The sequence below is a fragment of the Mastigoproctus giganteus genome, chromosome 1, assembly GCF_048544385.1.
Source record: "Mastigoproctus giganteus isolate SK-2022 chromosome 1, ASM4854438v1, whole genome shotgun sequence".
Classification (NCBI taxonomy): Eukaryota; Metazoa; Arthropoda; class Arachnida; order Uropygi; family Thelyphonidae; genus Mastigoproctus; species Mastigoproctus giganteus.
In genome coordinates, this window is record NC_143575.1 from 21,584,976 (window position 1) to 21,604,974 (window position 19,999).

The 19,999-nt window shown below is 35.7% G+C and overlaps 1 protein-coding gene across 2 annotated transcripts in view; it reads left to right on the plus strand.

Annotated features, from left to right (window-relative positions):
* LOC150090623 (ragulator complex protein LAMTOR1-like) overlaps positions 1-19,999 on the plus strand; it is a 56,595-nt gene that overhangs the window by 24,399 nt on the left and 12,197 nt on the right. The window contains exons 3-4 of one of the 2 annotated variants that reach the window (XM_090379122.1): positions 14,236-14,325; positions 16,499-16,700. In XM_090379122.1, coding sequence (XP_090235248.1) covers positions 14,236-14,325; positions 16,499-16,700 — 292 coding nt within the window. The remainder of the gene's footprint in view (positions 1-14,235; positions 14,326-16,498; positions 16,701-19,999) is intronic. The other variant, XM_090379132.1, reaches the window with a different exon arrangement.

Sequence of the window (19,999 nt, forward strand, 5' to 3'; positions counted from 1 at the left end):
TTTGAATTACCCTCCTCCCTTAGTCCAAATTTTTTTAATGGTACCTGATATAACAATGCCAGGTTAACAATGGGCCATTATTTTTTATGGTAGTATATGGCTTTAATTATACAGTATACATACCCATATTTCTAGCCATACCATCAGAAGAGCTGGCAATTATAGATATAGATTTTGCTATTAATAAAAATTTTAAAATATTGAACTTGGAAGAACTAAATTATATATACAGCATTTTAAAGTGGTATAAATTTGCTTTTAAAAAAATGTTTATGAAGTATACATGAATTACTTTAAAATATTCGGCCATTTTTCAGCGTAAATGTTGCTAGGCTGGTCATTTTGAAATTGTGATGGGTTTTTATTCAGTCAGAATGAAATATTTAAGGCCTCTGTAGTTGAGTGATCAAGCACAAGGGTACAAAAGTGCACCCTTTTTGAGTGACCGTGGTTCAAGCCGCTTTGATTACTAATTACAGTGGCATGTTTTTGTATTTTCTCCATCTTGTGAACTCCTCTGACCAGAGTGTAAACAGAAAATTTATTTCTTTATTTACATCTAGCAAGAGAACCAACTACCTTATGTTGAAACTGCAATGGAAATTTTTCTCATTTATAGATCATGTCAAGTAGTTTTCATACTTCTATGAAATATTCTAGCTGCCAATGCTGACTGCAAGTATTTAAAAAAAAAATAAAATAAAAATGCTGCTGGCTATGATGATAAGTTGTGATATATTTTGAAGCTGTTTTTGTTGCTTATTTACATTAGCAGAATTAGAGAGATTTAAGAATATGTTCCAGTTAATATAGTGTATTAAAGCTTCTTTGGTTATAATCTTTGTGATAAAATAAGCCATAAAGGTGTTTAGAGGCATTTTTTGATTAGAGGATATCCTATTAAGATAAATATGTTCCAACTTTTATTGCATCATTTTCAATTTATAAGAAACAAATCCAAAAACTGAACCTGTAAGACTGATTTGGATCGCTAGGTTAATTTGTTACAGCATTATAGCACAATATTTTTATATTTTATTATTTGTTTTTTACATAACAGAACGTACTACCCCAGGGGCTCATATGTGGTATTGGCTTGGCACACCCAGGGACGGCCTGAGCTAGATATCATCATTCTTCTCTTTCTTGATGACTCTTTTCTACTTCTGATTCTCTCTCTCTCTCTCTCTCTCTCTCTCTCTCTCTCTCTCTCTCTCTCTCTCTCTCTCACTCTCACTCTCAGGGTAACTTGGGAATTTTTTTTTTGGCTGGTGCAACATAAGTCTCAGGCTTCCTTGCACCATATGGCTAATAATAATAACATTTTTTGCATGTTATGTTCAGTAACATTAGACATGCAACAAAAATTGATTCAAAACTGAGACAGCAGCCCTGCTAAAGGAGGAGCTCAAAGTGTCTGCTGTTTACTTGGATCCATGCATCTGCATAATGCAAGATGGATGTGGGGGAACCCACTGAAGTTATTCTAGGGTCCATAGGAGACCTATTTCATAGAATGCCCTCATTTGTAAATAGTATTAGTATTGAGATGGCATAATGATGCAAGAAAGCAAACTTATTCTGCATCTACCAGGGAAAAAAATCATTCCCATAGTCAGAAACCCATCCATTTTGTTAGACTCTCCAGCACAGCCACCCTTACTGCAGTTTATTCCAACTTTCCACACCGTGCTACCTGAAGGCAAGCTTCATAGATGAAGTCTACTGTTACTTCCAGAGATATTATATTTGTGCCCTCTCACCCTTGTTTCACTTACCAATGAGAATATTCCTCCCTTGTTCATTTTACTAATCCATCAGGTCCTTATGCCCTGATCAAATTCCCCCAAGTAGCCTAGTTGCTAAGCTTTGTAGACCACATCTTGTAAGCTACTCCTCAAAGTGATAATGTTTACATGCCTTTCAACAAACTAGTTTATTTTCTTTACACCTTCTTCATAAGTATATCTTTATTTAGATACAGTCTCCGGATCTGGATATACTATTCCAAGTGTGGGTGCATCGTTGTCTTGTACAGAGGGATACTGATTTCTTTTTCTCTTTGCAAAATTCCAATAAATAATTGACAGAAAACCATGTGCCCCTCTTGCCACCTACTTACACTGCCTGTTGAACTTTTCATACCCTTTTTTTGTATCATAATTTGCAAGTTTTTCTCATCCTGAGTATTCTTTATTTCATCTCTGCCTAATCTATAAACTATTCCTGAGTTTTTATTCTCCAAGTGCAGTGCTTTGCATTTACTAGCATTAAATTTTATCTGCCATTTTTCAACCCATACTTGCAGTCAGTTCAAATCAGCAGTGATTATTCGGGCATTAAGAATTTGCAATTTGCAGAGAAAAGAACTACTAGGTGGCAGTAATCACAGTGTACTAATGTGGGATTTGCTTAAAGATGTCACTACCATCAGGGGTAAAAGGAAAAGTTTTTGCTTTTGTAAAGGTGACTACAGTGATCTCAGAGATTTTTTTAGGTTCTATACAGTGGGACCAACTGATGATGTTACCTACAGCAAATTCTAAATGGGAAGCATTCAAGGAAGTAATCTTGGAAGTTACTACTCTTCATACCAACTAAGAAATACTGTTCAAGATTTAGGCCTAAATGGATGTCAGATGAACTAATGAGGTTCGTAGCAGAGAAGAAAAATGCATGGGATGCATATAAATTTTCAAGCAGCACAGAAGCCTATGTTAGATATAATATAGTCTGTAATCAAGTCACAAGGGGGTTAGGCAAACAAAGGCAGAATGTGAGAAATCTTTGGCAAAGGTTGATAAAGAAAAATAGGCAAAGACTTCTTTACTTATATAAACTCTAGAAGGAAGGGGATGAATCAGGTTGGTCTACTTGATATCGATTGTTTAACTGTTGATGATCCTGCTTAGATAGCTGACAAACTGAATGAGTATTTTCCATCTACATTCACATGAGGAATTCTGTAGGGAAGTGGAAGAAAGAAGCTTGTTAAACTATAACAGGGAGCTAAATGATTTTGTAATAACTGAGAGCAAAGTGGGGGGAGAAATTGTTGAAGTTAAACATACGAAAGGCACATGGGTTAATGTAAGGAAGCAAAGGAAAGGAAGTAAGTAGACCCTTAGCCATAATTATGAGAGCATCCTTGGACTCAGGGGAGGTCCCCACTGACTAGAGGTATGCAAATGTATTCCCAATTCACAAAGGGGGATCAAGGGGTGACACAAGTAATTACAGATCTGTTAGTTTTTTGTTCTGGGGAAAATTATGGGTCACTGGTTAAAGAAGTATTGCAGGATCATCTAGATAAGACTGCAGATAATTAAAACACAGCATGAGTTTGTTAGGGGAATGTTTTTTTCAGACCAGTTTAATTGGATAATGTGATGTGGTCACAAAGGAACTGGATGCAAAAAATAAGTTTGATACCATATACTTGAATTTCAGGAAAGCTTTTGATACTGTTGCACATGGAAGATTACTGTACAAATTGGAGCAGTATAGCATTAAGGGCAGGTTGCTACAATGGATAAAAGGATGGTTGAGTGGGATAAGACAGTCATAATCAGTGGTCATTGATCTTTGTGGAGTAAGTACCCAGGGTTTGATGTTGGGCCCATTGTTGTTTTCTGTATTTATCAGTGATACAAAAATGATACAAAAGTTGGCAGGGTTGTTAATGAGAGTAATTACAGCATGCTACTGCAACAGGATCTAGAAAAGTTGTGCAAATGGGCTGAGAAGTAGCAAATGAAGTTTAACATTGATAAATGCAAAGTACTGCATATTGGCAGCAGTAACCCCAGAGAAACGTAACTGTGTTTTACTATACTCAAGGTAGTAGAAAATGAAAAAGACCTGGGGGTAATTTTGCAGTCAGATGTGAAGTTTTCTCAGCAGTGCAGACAGGCTGCCAGAGCAAGTCATGGGGTATCCAGGAATTTTGCCAGTAGGAAAAAGGAGGTGATATTTTCTTTTGTATAAGGCAATGGTCAGGTTAGGCCAGGCCTTGAGTACTGCATACAGGTCTGGAGGCCTCATTTTAGGAAGGATGTATGTATTATGTGTGTGTGGGCGGCTCCTAGAACACAAGTTCAACTCTGCTTAGTTACTTTGTACTTATAGATTTACAGACTTTGTCAAGGTAAGGTCAGTGTGTGTGGGCGGCTCCTAGAACACAAGTTCAACTCTGCTTAGTTACTTTGTACTTATATATTTGCAGACTCTGTCAAGGTAAGGTCAGTGTGTGTAGTGTAAAAAAAACAAATCCCCCCCCCCCCATTTTTTAGGAAGGATGTAGAGTTGCTGAAATGAGTACAGAGAATGGTAACAAGATTGGTGAGGTGAATGAATGGGCCCTCTTACCAAAAAAAGGCTTAAGTTCTGCAAATTGCAGTGTCTGCAGACTAGGCACCTGCAAGGTGATCTGATTGAGGTGTATAAAGCTTTGAATGGTTTGAGAAGGCTCAGTGCTGATTGGATTCTTCCTCTTGCTCAGATTACAAACCTGAGGGGGCAAAAATTCAAATTGAAGAAAGACAGTTTTTAAAATAGATGTTCAGAAATTTGCCTTTGGTCAGTTGGTAGTTGATTGCTGGAACAAACTTCCATCTTAAATAAATTCAAGGAAGAAGTGGACAAACTTTTGGACCAAATGGATGGGTGAAAATGGGATTTTTTTTTTTGGCTGATGCTGTATTAGCTTGCCTTTTTTGCATCATTTGTCTCTATCAAGGCTAAATCCTTTTGAAGCAGCATAGCCTGGTTCTGATCATTTACCAGGCACCTGCGAGGTAATCTGATTGAGGTGTATAAGGCCTTGAATGGGTTGAGCATGTTGAATTCTGATGGGATTCTTCCACTTGTTCAGATTACGAACCTAAGGGGGCATAAATTGAAATTGGGGAAGGACAGATGTAGAATAGATGTGTGGAAATTTGCCTTTAGCCAGCGGGTGGTTAATTGCTGGAACAAACTTCCATCTGTCATTGTGGAAGTTGATAGGTTAAATAAATTTAAGGAGGAACTGGAAAAATATTTAGAGGGGATTGTTTTGTAATTTTTTTTTTTTTTTTTTTTTTGGCTGATGCTGCATAAGCTCATACACTTGCTTTCTTGCATCACATGCCACGACTACTACTACTACTACCACCCTCCCTAATTTCTCAGGAAACTTTGACAGCCTCCCTTGATTCCCTCATCAATATAATTTAGAAAAATAGCAAATGATAGGTCTGAGTATTGATCTCTAAGGGACCTTACTTGGTATTTGAATCCACTCTGAAAAGTGCCCATTTATGACCACCATCTGTGTCCTGGCCTTTAACCAACCTGTGATCACTAATGTATCTTCCTTTATCCCAGCCTGCTCTAATGTATATAATAATCTCTCATGAGGAACCATATCAAATACCTCATTAAATCCAGATATATAATGTTAAAGTTGTTTCATACATCTGACTGCTTTATAACCTGATCATAGTGACTCCTCAAATAGGCCTCTGAGGTTGGGTATATTCATATTACGTTCTTAGCGTTTTTTCACTAACCTTTCATGGAGTAGAATAAAATGAAAATAAAATAAAACAAATCTTGATAACTATTTACAATAACCTGTATTTACAAAATTAATATACGTATTACAATATTAAAAGATTAAAACACAAGATTAAAATGCATTAAAATATACTAAGTTAAAAGCGATAAAATCCCTTAGCTTTCAAAGGCTTCAGCCTTCTTCTTCAGCAGTACTCTCTATTATTCAGTACACCTTTAAATATCAGCAGAGTAATGGTAGGCATCACATGTTTCCATTCTCACGTGGTCCGCTCTCTTGCATTGTGGAACCGGAAGTGGCTCGAACGGAAGTCGTACGGAACCGCTCATCCTTTTTTCCTTTTTTAGGATAATAGTCTCTAAAAGGGGGTGAATCCGTACACCCCTATCCCTATTAATGTTGGTTGTAGAGCTGATCCGCAAACTCTCGAGCCACTTACGGTCCCAGAACCTATGCGCCCGATCGGTGATAGTGGCATCGTCTGGAAGGGGAGTGAAGATCATGTGTTGAATATCTTAAATGGCTTCTCCCAATTCATACAATTTACATCGGAAGTTGAAGATGGAGGAGTTCTGCCGTTCCTGGATGTGTTGGTCTGTAGGGAAGACCAGCAGTTAAAGACAAAAGTCTTTAGAAAAACGATGTGTAAAGGGCAATATACGCATTATAATTCAGCCCTGACCAACCATCATAGGAACAGTGTGATAAGAACGCTAATTAATAGAGCGAAATCACATTGCAGTAACTCCGATGATAGGAAAGCAGAGTATGAACGTGTCACGGCGGATCTTACTAAATGTGGTTACCCCCAGAGGATTATAGATAAATTTATTAATGAGAATCAGAGGAGAGATGAATCTTTTATACCAGTATCTACTGCATACATTCCCTATTATCCGGGCTTGACGGATTATATAACTAGAGTATTAAGAAAATATCAGACACGCTGTGTGCAGCTTCCGGGACGTAGGCTGCACACAGTTGTGTCTCAAGTTAAGGACCCCATTCAAAAAGAGGATGCTAGTGGGGTCGTATATAATATTAGATGCCCGGATTGTGGGGAATGTTATGTAGGGGAGACAAAACGTCGTCTCAAAGATCGTCTGGGGGAACACAAAAAAGCAATAAGAAATGCGGAATATGATAAGTCCGCCGTGGCCGAACACTTTTGGGAGAAGCAACACCAGATCTCCCCAGACGATGCCACTATCACCGATCGGGCGCATAGGTTCTGGGACCGTAAGTGGCTCGAGAGTTTGCGGATCAGCTCTACAACCAACATTAATAGGGATAGGGGTGTACGGATTCACCCCCTTTTAGAGACTATTATCCTAAAAAAGGAAAAAAGGATGAGCGGTTCCGTACGACTTCCGTTCGAGCCACTTCCGGTTCCACAATGCAAGAGAGCGGAACACGTGAGAATGGAAACATGTGATGCCTACCATTACTCTGCTGATATTTAAAGGTGTACTGAATAATAGAGAGTACTGCTGAAGAAGAAGGCTGAAGCCTTTGAAAGCTACGGGATTTTATCGCTTTTAACTTAGTATATTTTAATGCATTTTAATCTTGTGTTTTAATCTTTTAATATTGTAATACGTATATTAATTTTGTAAATACAGGTTATTGTAAATAGTTATCAAGATTTGTTTTATTTTATTTTCATTTTATTCTACTCCATGAAAGGTTGCTGATCATAGTGATTTACCAGATTTGTCAGTTAAGATCTACCCTTCACAAAACCGTTTTTAGACCTATTTAGGATACTATTCTTGTTTATGTGGACAAGTATTGCACCTTTAACCATAAATTCCATAATCTTACCAACCATAGGAGTGAAACTCGCTGATCTCTAATTGCCCGTCACTTCTTTAGTGTCCCTTATGGAGCTTTTTAGATAGGCATTTCTCTGATATCATTATTTTACTTATCTTACAACAGTTCAACTTGGCTTCACTACTCTCCCCCCCCCCCCTCCTTGGCACTAATGTGTTCTCAACAGTAAAGATAATTGCAAAACACTTATTCACCTTGGCTGCCATATCAGTTAAGTTATCAATTATCTGACCACTTTGATCTTGCAGGGGATGTATCAAATTTACTGTCTGCTTTAAAAATAATTAAATTTTGTTTGTATTCTGGGGATGACCACATAGGGTCAGAGGAGTTCACATGATATAGAATACAAGAATATCACTGTATTTAGCAATCACATAGGCTAGAACTATGGTAAACTTAAGCACATCTACTATTGTACTCTTACATTTGACAACTCAGCTATGGCAGCCTGTTTGCAGCCATATATGAGTAGAATTTTTTTTTCTCTTTGTCAGAAATTTTCCTTATCAGCTTTTGCAAGTTTTACCCTATCAGTATGTTTTATTACATATTTGTACATAGTTATCATATGAAGCAATGTGATGCAATAGACTGTGACTGGCCTGTGCTTTTTTTATTTTTTTACCTTAATTAAGTCTTTCAGCTCTATTTTTGCGTCTTCCTTTTGCAATACTTCTCAACTAGTACAAATATGTTTGTACCTTCCAGGATAAATCCCTTAAATGCTTCCCACAGTGCATTAGTATCAGTTAGCATTTTTAATAACTCCAGTTTATAGAGATCAAGAAATACCTCACTCTCCACTCCTGTAATTAGATCCCTGACCTTTTTCTTTGACCACTGAAATTTCCTTAGATACTACTCATTTTATGACATGAAAACTCCCCACTATTGCATCATGAAACTCCCCACTATTGCATCATGAACTGTCATATTTTTGATACTGCTCAGATTCTTTTGTTAATGATATACTTTGCTAGCAGGGATAAGGTGATTATCTCTTTGTACAAGGCCATGGTAAGGCCGCATCTTAAGTATTGTATACAAGTCTGGAGGCCTCATTTTAGAAAGGATGTAGATCTGCTGGAATGGGTGCAGAGAAGGGCAACAAGATTGGTGAAGGGAATGAAATGGTGTTCTTACCAAGAAAGGCTTCAGTTCTACAAATTGCAGTGTCTGGAGACTAGGCACCTTTAGGTCTGATTGATGTCGATAGCATTCTTCCTCTTTCTGAGACCTACATACATGACAGGAAGTGAATTCAAGTTGAGAAAGGATGGTTGCAGGATAGATGTGTGGAAGTTTGCCTTCAGTCAGTGGGTTGTTGATTGTTGGAACAAACTTCCATCTGTTGTGGAAGTGGGTGGTTTGAATAAATTCAAGGAAGAACTAGACAAAATTTTTGGGTTTTTTTAACGATTGCTTGTAGTGTACCAATATTTCTTCTTTTCTTAATGGATTGCAGTACTTATTGTCATGAAATGTTATGTAATGATGCCACTGCACAACTTTGGTTGGTTTAATGTATTTTAATTTTTAATAAAAATTTTAAATATTTTATAAAATGCTGTATTTTTTAACACCCGAACTAGTATCTCTCATATTGTAAAATTAATTTACAACTGGTTGTCAGCTGTTTTGCCATTCAACTCAAATTCAGGGCTATTTGCAAGACCAAATAGCCCTGAAATGGCCATCTGGGTAGTCGTACCCACTGAGAATAAGTAACAATAGTCTTCTCTACCGGGAAAGCATTACTTATTTGGGTTATAATGAGATAGGGAACTTGTTGTGAAGGCATTCACAATATGAGATATGTAATGATGCCACTGAACAACTTCAGTTGGTTTACTGTATATAGAAATTATGCTAATGCACTAACTTATATGACAATGAACTGTTTGTCATATACAGTAGGATATGTATATTATCTACTTCATATATCCTTTAAATGTACATGACCTATCCAAAAAAATTGAAACAAAAATCATTTGGCTCTGCTAAGCCATTCAGATTCATTTTATGTTAAAGAATATGTTGATTGTAATACTACAGTAGATCCACACTGCTCGAAGAGTAAAGCAAACAATGACATAATTGTTGTGTCACATGGACCAAGTGAAATGAAATACTATATCTTGCAGAGGTTAATGTGTTAAATATTAATTTCCTGTTTTACTTCTGACAGAAACAGGCCTCAACATTATGAAAGTTCCTTTGATAATGCTTTGGTCTTTAGAAAAGATAAGGTTTATTTCTCATTGGACCTTTAATTTTTTTGAAGAACTATTAACATTATATAAATTACAGACCTGCCCAACAAAATGTTCTTCTGTTAAAAAAAAAAAGCAATCAGATTAATTCTGTCTTTTCCTTCCTACAATCCTCCCTGTTAAAAAGGATTCATTTCCATAAAATTGTTACTTTTTAGATAGCATAGATGTCAGTCTACAACGTGGCTTTCTCTGTCACATAATACCCTACTCCAACTATGAGAAGTTGCACACTCAGACCACCTCCTCCTGACTTCTGTTACCATGACATAACTTGTCAAATAATATTTTACATGCATTCATGAAATTTGTGCTTGATGTTAACCAGATCTGAACAGTGTCTAGTATGACTTATTGTTCCATTGAACTTTTTTTTCCTCAACATTCCAGAGACCAAAACTGATGGTAGTATACTTCTCCAAGCAGTGCTCAGATCTATTAGCATTATGCAAAAGCTAGTGAATCAGGGCCAGAATAAGGATGAAATAGGCCCCCAGCCATATTTGATTTTAAGGCCCCTTCCCCGGCCATATTTAAATTTGAGGCCCCTTTATTATATATATATATATATATATTTCACACATACCTATAAATACAAATACTACATAGGTGTTTATGTTTATATTATAATTCCTTGATAAAAATTAAAACTAAGAGGTCAGAAATATTTTATGTTTTTTGACTTGAAAAATAAAGTAATAATAAAAACAATTTTAATAGAAACTTTTAACTTATTTATTGTACAATAAAAAGGTACAAGAATAAAATTTAAACACTTAAAGTTGTTTAAGAATGCTTTTATTACACGTTTACTTGGTTTATTATTATTATTAGAAAATTTTATCACTACTTTGGAAATGAAAATGAGGCCCTCTCTTTGGGTGAGGCCCCTGGACATGGCCAGATTGGCCGTACTGTTAATGCGGCCCTGTAGTAAATGGTTTATGAGCTACAGCTGTACCACAAAGACTAGCACTACATGATTTCCTTGTAGATAGTGGATTCATTGATAGCTAATTCTGCTAATGTTTTGGGCCATCACCCTCTTCAGGAATCAACAATCCCATAGTCTTTTGAATCATTCCTTGATTGTTGTCCTACATTTAATATTTTGAAGATTCATAAAAATTTCAGAGCCTGCAGTGACAAATGACTGGTAATGCATTTGTCAGTCAAACAGTGTAGACCTGTTAGCTTAACTTCTGTTGCAGGGAAAATAATGGAGTTAATGAAGTAATGCAGGACCTTCTAGGCAGGAGGGCAGTTATACTTCAGTCAGCATGGATTAAAGGGAGATCTTGTCTGACCGATTTGGTTGGATACTATGATGCAAATAATAATTCTGATATCATACTTGGATTTCAGGAAACCTTTTGATACTGTTGCACATAAGACTACTGTACAAATTGGAGCAGGGTAGCATTAAAGGAAAGTTATTGCTATGGATAAGGGGGTGGTTGAGTGGAAGAACACAGAGTGGTTATAAATGGACATTATGGACATTGCCCTTCATAGGCGCCTCTGTAGCCAGGAGCAGCAGTGCGTAGCACGCGCTTCTTGATTAGGCCGGGGTTCGAGCCCGTGACCACCAAATACAGAGGATGCGGAAAGGTCAGTGAATGACCACCGTATATCCCGGGAGCAATATGGCCTTAGTTGCTAATGCTCCTGAAAAAAAAATAATAAAATAACAAAACCAAATTGCCCTTCATGGACTAATGTTATTAGTGGAGTTGCACAGGATTCAGTGCTGGGCCCATTCTTGTTTTCTGTGTTTATTAATATTGATGAGGGTATATCAAGCTTAATGTCTAAGTGTACAGATGATACAAAGGTTGGCAGGGTAGTTAATAATGGATAATGTTAATGAAGGTATGCTGCTGCAACAAGATCTAGAAAAATTAGGCAGAAGATGGCTGAGAAATTGCAATTAAAGTTTAACATTGACAAATACAAAGTACTGCACATATGCTTAGCTGTAATCCCAGAGTAATGTATCAAATGTGTGGTACTCAGGTAGTGGAAAATGAAAGGGAACTGGGGGTAATTGTGCAGTCTAATATGAAGTTATCTGTGCAGACAGGCTGCCAGGACAGCTCATAGGATTTTGTCAATAAAATACAGGAAGTTTGCTAGCAGGGATAAGGAGGTGATTATCCCATTGTATGAGGCAGTTGTTAGGCCACACCTTGAGTACTGCATGCAGGTCTAGAAAACTCATTTTAGGAAAGATGTAGAGCTGCTGGAGTGGGTACAGAGAAGGGAAACAAGATTGGTGAGGTAAACAAAGAAATGGTCTTACCAAGAAAGGCTTTAGTTCTGCAAATTGCAGCATCTGAAGACTAGGCACATGTGAGGTGATCTGCTTGAGTTGTTCAAGGCTTTGAATGACTTGAACAAACTCAGTGCTGATGGGAGTCTTCCTCTTGCTTAGGCTATATGCATGCGGGGAGATGAATTCAAATTGAGGAAGGTATGGTTGTTGAATAGGTGTGTAGAATTTTGCCTTCATCCAACAGGTGGCTAATTGTTGGAACAAGCTACCATCTATTGTTGTGGAAGTGGATAGTTTGAATAAATTTACAGAACTATACAAATTAGTGGAGGAAATGAATAGGGGCACTTAGGGGTTTGTTTTTTTTTTTACTGATACTGTATAAGCTTGCTCTCTTGCATCATTTGCCACTATTAATACTAATAATAACTCCATAAGCTCCACATTCTGATCCATGTTGGCAGCTTCTGATGGCTGTAGTTCTCCATTTTTATAGCTTCTGTTTTGCATATGACTTTGGCCATACCTACTTCTCTAAACCAGAGCCATGCTGAGGGTGAGGCAAATGAGGCTTTTGCCTCAGATTAAAATTTGAAAGGGGTGCTAAAAGAAAGATTGAATAATTGCCAATGTTGCCATGATTAAGAGTAAGGTGCAATTTTTCATTCTTGCCTCAGGTTCAGCATGGCCCTGCTATAGACATTGAGTACTTTACATTATTGTGTGCATTCATGTGCACATAATTAGGATTAAATAAGCATTAATACAAGTGAAATCCCTAATTTATGTTGTTTTGGGAGATGAGTTAAAAGGGTGAAAATTGCAGAAAAGTATAAACCATAGAAAATTAAAAAATCAAGTTATTTTTAATTTTACTCCTTTAATACATGAAAAATAATAAGATTTAAAAAAATGAAGTGGTTAAAAAGACTAAAATCATATTTAAAACCATTCTTTTAATACTTAGAACTTTCCATGTGTTTTCTTGTCTCAGCCATAGGTGTACACTTTTTTTTAAACTATAATGTGATATTTATAATCATATTTCAACAGCACAAATTCTACACGCAGCACTAGACAGAGAACAATATCAAACCGAAGTCGCAAACGCCATTCGGCAGCATTAAAGAAGAAGAAGATAATCATATTTAATATGGAGACAAACCAAGTTTTTTGACCAAATAAACATCTGATCTACCTATACAAAATATGAATATCATCTTCAGTAGAAAATTTCTCTCTTTTTCCATGCTACCATATGATGTAGTCTGGAAATTTAAACTGGGAAATAATTTTTTTTTCAAAGTGAATTTTGATTTTCCATGTCATTTGTCTCAAAATGTTAATGATTGATTTATTTTTCATCTTCTAATGAGGATAAATTGCATTCAGGCTTTAAAAATTCTGGAGTAAATTTCAGTTGTCTTTTACAAAGGGGGAAAAAATAGCAAAATCTAAAAACTATACAGTAAACTTATACAAAATTATTCGAGTTATAAACATGTTTTACATGGTGCACAGGTGTACATTGGTTGGGCACTAGATCATCACTTTATGTATTCTAATCTTGTTTTTGTTAGATATGAGCTTTTCACAAAAAGTGAAATTTCATGTTCTTTGTATTTAATAAAGACAATGCAAACAGTGAGAAAGCAGACTTTCAAAGGCATATTTAATGGGAAAGTATACAAAGAAATGATGGCTTATAAGTATGGCATTTTACTGTATTTCTAAATTTCGTAATTTACTTCATCTTAACCTGTTGTACATTGTGCAAGTATGCTCTAATTTTCAAATAAACTTTAGAATCTTTATGTAAGCTACCATATGATGTAGTCTGGAAACTTAAACTGGGAAACTATTTTCAGTGATTTTTGATTTTCCACGTCACTTGTCTCAAAATGTGAATGATTGATTTATTAGTTTATGGTGTTTCAGCACGGTCTATTTGGTTTAAAAATAGACATCTGTCTCATTCGGATTGTTCACATGAATTTTTTTTTAATTTTGTTTAGGATGAATTTATTACAGAACACCATTGATTTTGCAGTTTTTTTTTTTTTTTTCCTTTAATTTCAGTTTTAATGAGATAAAAATGACAGATTAGCAGCATGTGTTTATTTTGAATTTAGAAAAGCATTTTGGCACCTAATATGTTAAAATTGCACATTGAGGTGATCCATTCATAGCTAACATTCATTGCTTAAATTAACTAAGTTATTAATTTGATAGATACTTTGAACTCAGTTTATGCTTTTCCTTGCATGTTTATTATATGATTTCTGTAGTGATGAGTATGGGACCCAGCCCAAAGTGCCGTACAACCAAAAAGGAGATGAACAAGCTGCATTAAACAGGATTTTACACCAGACAGCATGGTAATTTATTTTTTAATGGTTGCTTTTTTGTGAATGGCTTTGTGTGTGCTTTAATCTTTTTTTATTTATTACTTTATTTGATATTACGATGTGAAGCATTCTGACTAGAATATTATACAGTTCATTTCTTCAAGTGTTTTTTTTTATTTATTTATTTATTTAATATGCAACTGTCTGTACTTATTTGATGAGATGTAAGATCATAAATCCTCGGTAAGGGAAAAAAATGCCAGAGTTAAGAGCTGAAGCTTTTGTAATACTATCAATTCAGTTTACCACCCTATGACCTATACACAAAAAAACCATAGTGTTTAGTGTTCATATTATTATTTATTATACTGAAAAAAACAACTGAAGAATGTGAAAATTAGGTTTCAGTACCCAGTGTTATATATTTATGTATTGCTTTTTATGCAACATCAGTGTGCATGTTATATTTCACTTACAATTCCTAACCTCCTATTTTATAATCTCTTAGAATAGAGGGAAAAAATGTTGTATTTATTTGTAGCAGTTTACTGTTGTTCTCCTATTTTTCTGAAGCAATATTTACTCATTTCATATAACAATGATCTGTGAATTTTTTGCATTTACCTTCAGTCATTTTTTGTTTGTTAGTTTTATCAAATACCTGTATTGTGTTTTCATTTTTATATGGATATAAACTCTTATTCTTTACACTTTTCCAAAATTATTTGCCATTTCTTAATATTTCATGCATATCAGTTCTGTGTTTATATTATTTTTTGAAATTATTATTTAACCAAAAATAAAAAAGAAAGTAAGCAAGCTACAATATTGTTCATTGCATCCATCTTCCTGACCTGTTTCAAACCTTAACTCTCATATCTATTTTTAATCATTTTACTATGTACGTTATATGAATTAATTTGCACAAAGTAAAAAAAAAAAAAAAAAATGAATGTTTTCTAATTCTTGCTATAATAGACAATTTCATAAGTTCTCAAATTTTCATAAAATATGTGTATAGTTAATAGGGCTTCTGATTTGATAGTACTGGTAATATATAATAGTATGACTGAAAAGGAATTATTTGTTTCACAAATATTTTGGAACTAAAATAGTACTTATGTCATGAAATAAGAATTATGAATTATTGTAATAATAAAAATCATCTTCATGTACATAGTTATAATTACAGACCACTATTCTTTAATTTTATTTAATTCAAATATTGAATCTCTGTAAAGGATATCTCTTCACATTCTTCCTGCACTTATCAGAAAAAAGAGTTGGGAGGTTCATTTTTTACAATATTATATAATAATAATAATGATCAGTAGTTCACATCACTCAGAGAGAGAGAGCATACTTTTTCTGCAGTCTTTGCATATTTTGTGGTGTCATGCAGATTCAGATGAGCAAAATGTATAATGTTTACTTGCACCAACCACACATTCACCATAGCTGAAAACTCAAATTCTAAATTACTCAGGCAGAATAAGAGAAATTTTGAGAGGATCAAGAAGTGTAAAGATAGAAAGATGAAAACTTTCTTGTGTACATTCTCTGTACAAATATTTAATCTTTCTGGATGAATTATAAAATGATTTTCAGAGGATAGTAAAATAGACATTTATTTGTATGTGGTGATATTTGAAATAAAAAATATGAAAACAAGGTGAGGAAATGAAAAAAAAATATTGGTAGTTCATATAAGTCCAGATAAAATCAAAGTCCATTGACTGTTCTAGGCAAACTCTCAGAACTGGTTTGTTTTACCAACAGGAATCTGATTTGAAATTGAATGGTAGTTGTTTCAACTGTCAAGCAGCTCTGACAGGTAAAACCTTAAGGAAATGCCCTATATAATGATTGGAAACAAATAGTTTGGATTTATGTAGATAAATCCAAACAAATTAAAGGTTTGATTGGATTATTGGTGGTGGTGTAACTTATTTAGAATTTTATGGTCACATATATTTTTCAACATGAATGTGATCTTTAATTTTTCCTGCAGCAGCAAGTTTAATGTATAACTAAAAATGTAAATTTATTTTTTGACACACATTTCATTCTGCATCACTTAAGAGTTTATTTAATCCTCCTCATATAGAATAATATTGATTTATCTTTATTGTAATGTTTTATATAAACATTTGAATTGCATTAATCTTATATTAGTTTTTTTTTTTTTTTTTTTTGCCTTTAGTAATATTATTGATGTCTCGGCTATGAATACGCATTTAGAACAAAGAGAATATTTAGACAGAGCTCGTCTATACTCTCAAAGAATGAATGCTGTCCCTCCCCAACGATTATTGCATAAAAATCCCAGAAATCTATTAACTGATGTTCCAGCACCTGATAAAATTCTTTCTGCAGAACCTATTTCTCAAGCAGATTTACTAATGGTTAGTATCCAGTCTTCTGCATTGTATAAGTATTTATTTATTTTTCATATGTATTTCTGATTTAACTAAGCTCATAGTGGATACTTGTAATGTTCTGAACCCAGTACAACCTAATAGCAGGTGCATTGCACCTGACAGATATATAATTTTTGAACTTAAATTATGTTTTTCACAGAGTAATTGTGTGAAAACACTTGTCCATATACAGCACAACTTCTTTTTTTCTGTGCTTAGTGGTTGCACTACACCTCACAGCTGCTCTTCCCCCGCACAGTAAAAATAATATACACTAGTGTTCAAAGAAAGTGCGTCACCTAGGAATTTCACATTTCTAACCCTTTTTCGTGATGGTATGTTACATTAATGACTAGCATCACAAATGTAAATTTATCTTTATTGTAATATAAACAAAAGATATTTATTAGTAGTTAAGACAAAGCTAAGTAATATTTTACAGGTGCTCTCAAAATATTCCAAAATGAGTATTTGCAACCTTTATACAACAGTTTTGGTAAGCACTACAATTATGGCTGAAATGTTATCAGAAGCCCTCAGTTTGCTTCAGTTTATTATTTTAAATGGAAAACAAAATTCAAAGTTCACCAGGTGCAAACTAATATTTAGTTGAACCGCCTCTGGCCCTGATGGCAGCAGCACACCATTAAGGCATTGACAAGATCAATTTCTGAAGATAATCAACTGATAGTTTGTGGTTCCAAACACAAATTATGGCTTCCTGAAGTTCACGAAGGGTCTTTGGTTTCTTTCTGGCAACTGCAGATTCCACATGATGCCAACAGTTCTCTATAGGATTCAGGTCCGGCTGGGCTGTTTCCTGGCCAGCTGAGTTGTAATGGACCATTCTTCCAACCATTTTTTCACCAGTAACAAATGTAAACACATTACTGTCAGACCTCGAATGCAGAAATGAAGCTGAAGTAACTACAGAAGTGCCTACTTACACTTTTCGCCCAATGACAAGGAGCAGAGTCATCCTGAAAGATGCAGTTACTTGGCAGGTTGAAATAGTCTCTAACGGTTGGCAGCAATTTGCCTTCCAATATAGCCAGGTATCCATTGGCATTTACGGAACCTTTTATAAACTGCAGGTGACCTGCTCTATGATACGAAATACACCCCCGTATCATTTAGCTGGTAGGGAATTTCACTGTAGACACCATAGTCTGGATGGTATTCTTCACGTCTACAGCGAATCGTTTGTCTCCCGTCAGAGCCATACAGGTTAAATCATCCGAGAAAATAATCGGCTTCCACTGCTCGGGGGTCCATTTCACATGATCCTTACACCAAATTAATCGGGCCTTTTTCATTTTTTGTGTGAGGTGGGGCTTATTCTTAGGACGGTCGGCTACAAGTCCATTTTTGAAGAGCCGTCTTATGACTGTTACTGCACTTGTTACCACTCCTGTATGTTCTGCCCATTCTCTTTTCAGCTCAGATGAAGAAGCTTTACAGTATTTAAGGCATAAGTACTTCAAAACACAATCCTGTTTTGGTGTAGAGACTCGTTTGTGTCCTGTTCCTTTTTTCCTATCAGCAGAACTAGTATTCTTGAGTTTGGAAAGAAATCTACTCACTGTTGACTGATTACTACACACTCTATAAGCAATATGACGGGAAGAACTTCCTTCCTCACTTAAAGCAACAATAGCACTCTTTCTTTGTGGTGTCAACTGCATGTAACTTGCCATCCTGACACAAGCAAGGAATGACTGCAACTCTTGCAGAGCATGCTTATATAGCTGAAAGTAGCAGCTGATGCAATATTACGTCATCACCTACCCGTGTCAATCTTATCTGATGCAATCTGTAAAAAATATTGCCATATACTTATGTTATTCTGACGACAATTACAATTTTAAGGGGTGATGCACTTTCTTTGAACACCGGCGTATATATGCTATGTGTGTGTATGTGTATTTTTACTTTTTATGTACAAGTCACTTATAATATCTTGTTTTTGTTAAATTTTCAAATCTCTCTACACATTAAAAAAGTTTTCCTTCTAGTGATATTTATTCGAGCCAATGGGAGAAGAGAGCGAGGCAATTACGTCACTTCAAATGCGATTAATTATTGACAACTGTCTCCATAACATTCACCATCCTCGTGCATGTGATTCACTGTCTAACATTTGATGTTCCATTGTAACGTTTTTTGTATATTAATAAATATTGCATATTTGTAAATATTTGAAATATTTGTATAGTTTGTAAATATTTTAATCCTGCTCTTTCGGATGCAACAATATTCCTCATGCATTATGGAACCCAAAGCAAAAGGCCTTTTCCCAAGTGACCTATGTAAATGCAGGTAAATAATTACATAGTGATATTTATTCGACTTTGAGAATGCCACGCACTACAAATGCACAGGTAAATAATTACATAGATCATTTCCTGATTAGTTATCGATCATAGTGACATAGTGTTTTTTGTCTGGTGGCACTGGGGGTCTACCCCAACTCCGCATTTTTACTCTGTGTAGAATACAATACTCAGCATAAGGTCAGGGTGTGTGTTAGTGAATGTTTTGTGAAGTATTAGTGTGGGTTGTGTTGTTCCTCTGGCCACATAGCCTGGGAGTCTGTGGAGAGCCACTAACCCCCCCCTCCCCCAGTTTTCCATCACCGCCCAAGGGAGGTGTGCCAGGACACATTAGGAGAGAAGAAAGCTCTGGTGGGGCAAACCCCAGGGTAGCCTAAGCATCTAAGGAGAGCCCAAAAAAAAAAAAAATTTTTTTTTTATTGGAAAGGAGATAATGGGGAGATAGGAAGAGGGTGGGATAAAAGGGATAGAGAACAGATGGGGGCAGTACTTTAGGCACTTGCCAGATTTAAAAGGGGAGACAGTAATGGGACCCCTGATACAGGATGCTCATCCTGGTCCAGAGGGTAGGAGTTGAAAGTGGGTGGTGGGGTGAGCCACCTGGCAAAAGGGGGTAGGGGCCAAACAGGGTGGGTGAAGGAGACTCAACCTCCTCAGGTGGTAGGAATAAAAGTACATAGGGAAAGAGATGCCTATGGTGGAACGTGCTTTTTTGCAGCTCTGTCCCACATTGGCCTGGGGGTTACCCTAATGGCCAGTGTCAGCATCCCACACCATGCCAGCTAGGAAAAGCTACAGCATGATGTTGGCTTGATAACCATGATACTCCTGAGGGCCTGCATAGCCATCAATCTGTTTGGTGAAGAGGCTAAGATAGAACATGCAATTAATAATAGCTTTCATTCACTCAACATTCACACAGTTTTACTTTTTATAGTTTTTTCTTACACT